Source organism: Astyanax mexicanus, chromosome 19, assembly GCF_023375975.1.
Source record: "Astyanax mexicanus isolate ESR-SI-001 chromosome 19, AstMex3_surface, whole genome shotgun sequence".
Classification (NCBI taxonomy): domain Eukaryota; kingdom Metazoa; phylum Chordata; class Actinopteri; order Characiformes; family Acestrorhamphidae; genus Astyanax; species Astyanax mexicanus.
The window spans coordinates 6807882-6815285 of NC_064426.1; the positions used below are offsets into that span (position 1 = coordinate 6807882).

Genomic DNA, 7404 nt, shown 5'->3' on the forward strand with positions numbered 1-7404 from the left:
GCCATTATTATTATTATTATTATTATTATTATTATTATTATTATTATTATTATTATTATTGTTGTTGTTGTTGTTGTTGTTGTCATAAAAGGGAAAATGCACACCTAAATTAATATAAAAATGATGAGATTCTTTGATTTTACTTAATTGAATAGCTCTGGAATATAATCAAGAGGAAGATGGATGATCACAAGCCATCAAACCAAACTGAACTGCTTGAATTTTTGCACCAGGAGTAAAGCAGCATAAAGTTATCCAAAAGCAGTGTGTAAGACTGGTGGAGGAGAACATGATGCCAAGATGCATGAAAACTGTGATTAAAAACCAGGGTTATTCCACCAAATATTGATTTCTGAACTCTTAAAAATGTATGAACATAAACATGTTTTCTTAGCATTTTTGAGGTCTGAAAGCTCTGCATCTTTTTGTTATTTCAGCCATTTAACTCTTAATTATTTTTAAAGCTGTATAGTTATATTAATAAATACAGCCATTTAAAAATATTAGGTTGGCCATAATTTAAAGTAGAACTATATTAATTGCAATTCAGCTAAATTCTTATCCATTCTTATCACATATCAGCATATTGCTGTGTTAAAAAAAAAAAAAAAAAAGTAGAAACCAAATCTGACCCTCAATAAGCTTCTTTCACTAGACTGTACTTCAAAAAAATAAAATTGGCTAAATGTTTGGATAACCATTTTGAAGACTTTTTTTTTATAACACAAGGTATTCTGGGAAATGAAGTGCTGTCCTATCATTTGCAACAATTTTAAAGTTATTACAATTTTAATGATCTTTTTTATAGAGAATGTTTTTAATGTTAATTTGTGGTTCAACCGATAATATCTGTATAAAATTCCTTCTGGAATAATATGTACTATTTACTGTAAAGCTTAATTATTAAATACACCTTAATCATGTATTATGAATTTCATAGTAATTTGAATTTCATGTATTTTTTTTATTCTACTTCCTGCTATTTGAATTTGAATTTGTAATTCCGCTTCCATTTTGCAATCTTAATTTAAATTCAAGTGCAATAATTTAAATTGTAAGCCTAAGAGAAGGTAGACAATGGGAAGTGACTACAAACTAAGGGTAATTGAGAGAAGTGGACACTCCCAGTATGAAAATAAATAATGACCTAATGTTCTTAATTCAATCTACAAAAAAATAACTGCTTTTGCCTGGAAAGAAAAACATACATTTTAGGTCATCTCAATCCAGATTAAACAGCAAAAGCTGGTCAATCTGGATTTGTTTCGTCACAAATGACCAGAATGACTATGCTGGTCCACCAGTAAGACTGGCTCTACCAGTATGATCAGCCTGAGGACCACATTGTCAAGATGGACCAATAAAACTGACATCCTTTTCTTTTTCTATTCTCCACCCAGGCTGCCGCTGCGTCGCCATGACGACCGAGGAGTGTCCCATGCCGCTGGCTGTGAGCCAGGCAGGTGCGGGGCTGTGTGAGGATTACGGCCCCTCCCAGGGGGACGACATCATTGAGGAGGTGGGGCCCGATGACGCGGCCAGCGACCTCAGCACACTGGTGGTGCCGTTTCCGGAGCTGGCGCCGGTGGTCTTCTTCTGCTTAAAGCAGACCACCTGCCCTCGCAACTGGTGCATCCGCATGGTCTCTAGCCCATATCCTTTACAGACCAAAATCTACGTCACTGTGAGTCATGAGGTTCTCTACTGACCTGTCTTGGGTCAATTTCTCCAAGGTGCTTATGAAGGAACGGTACTGCAGTTGAGGTGTGACAAATAAACGTCTGTACAGGTGCGTGTAAAAAAAGTAGAATATCATTGAAAAGTTACTTTATTTCAGAAATTCAGTTCTAAATGTGAAACTCATTTTTATATAGATGTGTTTATTGTTAATGAGTATGGCTTACAGCCAATGAAAACCCCAGTCAGTATCTTAGAAAATGTTAATATAATTTAAGACCAATTGGTACTTTTAGCAGTGTTGGCAGTGTGCCAAGTCCTGCTGGAAAATGAAATCCCCATCTCCATTAAAGTTGTCAGCAGCAGAGGGAAGAAGCATGAAGTGCTGTAAGATTTTGTGGGGAAACAAAACTGCACTGAGTTTAGACCTGATAATAAAACACAGTGGATCAACACCAGCGGATGACATGTCTCTCCAAACCATCACTGATTGGTGGAAACTTCACACTAGACCTCGAGCAGTTTGGACTGTGTGTCTCTCCACTCTTCCTCCAGACTCTGCTCCCTTAATTTCAAAATGAAATGCAAAATGTACTGAAGGTCACTGATGGTTTGCAGAGCCATGTTGTCATTTCAAGTCCAAAGTCAGTATGGAGATGCAGATTTCATTTTCCAGCAGGACAATTGGTCTTATGTAATATTTAAATTTTTCTAAGATACTGACTTTTGTGTTTTCATTGGCTGTAAGCCATAATCAACAATAAAATAATTAAACACTTAGATCACTCTGAGTTTAATACATCTATATAATATATGAGTTTCACATTTTGAACTGAATTGCTGAAACAAAGTAACTTTTCAATTATATATATTTTTTTTGAGATGCAAGGATCTAAAGGATTAAGTATACTGTAGGAATGCTTCTATGCACAGATGGTTTTAAATGTGTGATAATACAAGGAAAGAAGCTGTTACACAGTCTAGATGTTTCCATTCTCATGTAGCTGAAGGGTCTTTGTGGGGAGAGAAGCTGGAATAATTCATTAATAATTAATACTGGATAAAGTCTGGATGTTTATTCTGCATATATTAGGCAGGTTTTAGCAGACTATAGCTTTGGCTTGTAGGTTGGAAGAAGATTAGGAATATTAGGAACTTCTCTTCAGAGCTTCGATACAATTGAGTAACATTGAAAACTGCTGAAGGATTGTGTTCCAGATCCAGATTCTCAGCTGTGTGTTACATTGAATAGAATGGCAATCTCTAGCCAATCAGCACTCTGCAAGGTGTACACATCACATTTTACTTCCTAGTCAGATTACTTGGGACCACATGCAAGTTGATACTGAAAAATGCCAGATTTGCTAAGCTGAGTAGCTTCGAGCAGCTAAACATACACAATCCTTTTGATACAACTGACATAAACCTCCATAAACATTTATAAAGGCTTATTACTGCAAGTATCAGTTGTGATAAAAGCAGAATTAGTCCATTTTAAAGTCATTTTACCTCAGAAAATGCAAAAAAACAACTGATGCTAGCTGGATGCTAGCATGCACATCTGTGTAGGTTTATGTCAGTTGTTATGAAAGTCTTATATACAGTAGATATGTTACATCCTAATACATATTGTCACTCAGTAAAGTGCTATCCAGTTTCTATAGTCATTATTTAGCCTCTGTGTGAACAGGGTTGAAGGTTCGCTGCTGATTCAGAGCCTTATCGGCTAACACAACCTGCTCTGACTTTTCTCTTCCTTTTTAAAAGTTTGAAAGTTGATATTTCTGGAGTCTGAAGGCCCAGGGCTCTGTTAAAGGAGGCGTCCAAATCAAATTTCACGTTACTCTGGCAGTTTGGCTGACTCGCTCATTTGGTTGAAGCTTAGCTCAAAAGCCTTTTGAGGTGGATGCGATGGGCGGACATGAGTAGCAACTAGTTCTCTTTAGCCGAGTGAACTCAGGTGAGGTTTTGTCAAATTTACACTTCTATAAGCATGTTTAGGAAAAAATACAGCCCTGGAAAAAAAATTAAGAGACCAATTCTGTTTCTGAATCAGTTTCTCTGATTTTGCTATTTATAGGTTTATGTTTGAGTAAACATTGCTGTTTTATTCTATAAACTACAATATGTAATATATAATATTTCTCCCAAATTCCAAATAAAAATATTGTAATTTAGAGCATTTATTTGCAGAAAATGAGAAATGGCTGAAATAACAAAAAATATGATTAGATGTTAAAGAGATTAGAGTTATAAATATGCAGGAGTTCTTGCATCTTGGCATGTTCTCCACCAGTCTTACACACTGCTTTTGGATAACTTTATGCCTTTACTCCTGGTGCACAATTTCAAGCAGTTCAGTTTGGTTTGATGACTTTTGATCATCCATCTTCCTCTTGATTATATTCCAGAGGATTTTAATTGGGTAAAATCAAAGAAACTCTTCATTTCTCTTAACTCTTATTTTTTTCCAGAGCTGTATAGTGGAGGAGGAGTACTAATTGCTTTAGCGATAGCATCTATACAGATTTCTGACTGGTCACAGCTCTCACTTTGGCACTTTTGCATCTTTTTTTGATGGTTTACAAAACCGTTTTTTACTCCCTAGTCAGATCACTGACTAAAAAAATGGTAGATTTGCTTAAAGGAGAAACATAAAAGCTGAGTATCTTTGAGTTGTGTAGGTGCCAAGAATTGGGAAAACTCCATTACTTATATAATCCTTTTGTTACAACTGACATAAACCTCCATAAACATTTATAAAAGCTTATTCCTGCTAGTATTAGTTATGATAAAAAGGGAATTATTTCATTTAAAAATTAGACATTCTGTTGTGCTCATCATTGCTTTGAGGATTTGATTGCATTCAGCGATGATAACCACTTTAACTCATCCTCAACTACACAACTCACAATCCCAAAAGTCTTGAATGGAGCACCAACCAATACGATTCCACAGAACACAGTTCCACTGCTCCACAGTGGTCCCAATGCTGGGGGGAGGGGCTTTTAATAAACTGGACCCCTCTAGACCACGCCTCGCATTAGAGATGGTGCCAATAGGTTCATGTTTATCTGCTTAAGCATAGAGTCCTATTCTATTGGTAGTATAACTCTATAGCAACTAGAGAAGAAGCATTGTGTGTGCATTTGCACATCTGTGTCTTTCTTTTTCTCTTCTATTTTTCTCTCCTTCCCTTTATATTTCTCTCTCTCTTTCCCTCTCTATTTCTATCTCTCTCTCTCTTTGCCTAATGTCTCTCTCTTTCTCCCTCCCCCAACCACACACACAGAAATAGAATCATGTCACCGAGGCCATTAAAGCCCTAAAAATGACAGTACCTTGTGTCTGTGTGTGTGTGAGAGAGAGTGTGTGGTAAAGTCCATATAAAAAGTGCATCTGTTTGCACTTTTCCAGCTCCTGCTCCGTGATTGGCTGCTGCAGGTACAGTAGGCAGTGAGGGCTCACTGAGCACCTGAGCTCCTGTCAGAGTATTTCAGGTAGCTGTAGTGGTAGTCTGAATGCCACTGATTGGCACCCTGTGGTCCACCAGACCCTGGAAGAAGGACCACAGCAGACCAGATATCTGCATTGCCAGAGGGCTGTAGAGCAGACTAAAAAATGATACTTAAAAGACCACTTAAAAATGATGAGTTTCTTTGATTTTACCAACTTGAAACCTCTTGAATATAATCAAGAGGACAATGGATGATCACAAGCCATAAAACCAAACTGAACTGCTTGAATTGTTGCACCAGGAGTAAAGGCATAAAGTTATCCAAAAGCAGTGTGTAAGACTGGTGGAGGAGAAAGTGTCAAGATGCATTAAAACTGTGATTAAAAACCAGAGTTATTTCACCAAATATTGATTTCTGAACTCTTAAAACTTTATGAATATGAACTTGTTTTCTTTGCTTTATTTGAAGTCTGCTATATATGCTATATAATGATATATATGCTGCAATATATATGCTGCAATATTTTTATTTGTAATTTGGGAGAAATATTGTCTGTAGAGTAAAATAAATTTTTACCAGAGCTGTATGAAAATCTGTATGAGTATAATTTGGTGGCTGAAAGCATGCTGGGAGCTCTCTAGTTAAAAACTCCTAAGGCTCTGCCTCTTTACTCAGCACCGTGCTAAATGAACTAGCTAATGCTTAATGCTTAACTGTTATAGAACTCTAAATGCTTATTGTACATTGTTACTCCCTCATTTGCTGACTTGCCATGAACAGTAGGTATAGATCCCTCCCTCAGATGAAGTCTGCTGGCTAATTCTGCTGTGTACTGTCTGAGCTTCTCACTCAAAATACTGAAATGGTGGAACTTCAACTGATCTATTTGATGGGGTAGAGACAGATACAGAGAGATGAACAGAGAGAGAAAGAGAGAGAGAGGGATGATGTAAGAGGGAATTCCTATGATGGTTTAATTAGTGGTCAAGAGTGTTCCCCGCTGAGTTTAATTTAGCACGACTTTAACAGGAGGCAGGAGCGTGGGCTCGGTGGATTACTCCTGCAGAGAGAGAATAGCGTTCTGGTGTTAAGAACAGGTGACACAGCAACTTTATTTTTTTTCACTCCTTTATTTCAGAAAAATCACATATCAAATGTGATTTAGCTGTACTGCGTCCTTTATTAAACTGTGAACAAATCACAGTTTAAAACACAAAGACGGAGGAGCTCTTATCTGCACAGGGAGCATACGAAGCCTACGTAAATGGCAAGCTGTGACAGATACAAGAGCTGCCCGGATGATGTAACATTTAGCCATTCAGCGTTAGCGCCGCTCAAAATGCTACAGGTTAATAGGAGTGACTGGGTGAATAGAAGTTAATAGCTGGAGGGCTTGTGTTGTGTTTTAGTGTTGAGCTGTGGAGATACAGGTTTCAGTGTCTTCTAATGATGTGGATCCCAACGCTGGCAGTAGAGGACCACCTTTCCGGGGGGGGGCTGTTGGGGGGATTCTAGCTGTAACAAACAACTATTGACTGAGGAGAAGCTTGTTTTTTAGCTCTTTAGCGGGATCTGGTGTGCTGAGAGCAGGGTAAACACTAAAATGTGCAGCGCTGGTGGGTTCAGATATTTGGTATTTGTTGTTTGTTATTTATTATGCTTCCACAAAAAATGCTAGAGTAAGACTAGATTATTTCACTGAACCTGAAGTTCAATATTTACTTATGATTCCTACTGCAGAAACTATAGAAAATTACAGTATACGGTATCAGTTGGGTTTAGAAAATTGTTTCTTGTGGAGTTCCACAGGGCTCTATTTAAGGGCCTATCAAATTGATGTTAATTATAATAGCAGTAATAATAATAGTACTGTGTTTGTTTTTCGGACTATGATGCAAAAGGCATAAATAAGGCGCATCATATTATTAAGGTGCATTTTAAGAAACAATAGTAAGGAACAAGGGTGGCACCATGTTTCCCTTCTAATTTAGTAGGTCTCGCCACTAGGGGCCCCTAAGTAAACAAAACTTAAAAATAAAAGTCAAATGAGTGCTGGATGTTAATCTACACAGATTTCTCTCCTGAAAACTGTTTATTTGGTATTTGGTAAAGTGCTTCTGTTTGCTTAGCGTTGGCACAGTAAAAGTGATCAGCAGCCCTTGGAGATAAGCTGCTTTCCAGTATCAGCAACACCATTTTCTCCTAAAGTTTTCTATATATATTTTTTTTCATTTTGCTTTATTTTTTTTACCTTTTATTTTCATTACAG

The 7404-nt window shown here is 37.2% G+C and overlaps 1 protein-coding gene across 1 annotated transcript in view; it reads left to right on the plus strand.

The window, feature by feature from the left end:
* Nucleotides 1–1728, plus strand: part of LOC111193779 (voltage-dependent T-type calcium channel subunit alpha-1I-like) — a 90182-nt gene extending 88454 nt beyond the window's left edge. Inside the window, exon 2 of the mRNA XM_022675775.2 lies at nt 1401–1728. Within this exon, the coding sequence (XP_022531496.1) occupies nt 1418–1708 (291 nt within the window). The 5' untranslated portion in view covers nt 1401–1417 and the 3' untranslated portion in view covers nt 1709–1728. The remainder of the gene's footprint in view (nt 1–1400) is intronic.
* The last annotated feature ends 5676 nt before the right edge of the window (nt 1729–7404 follow it).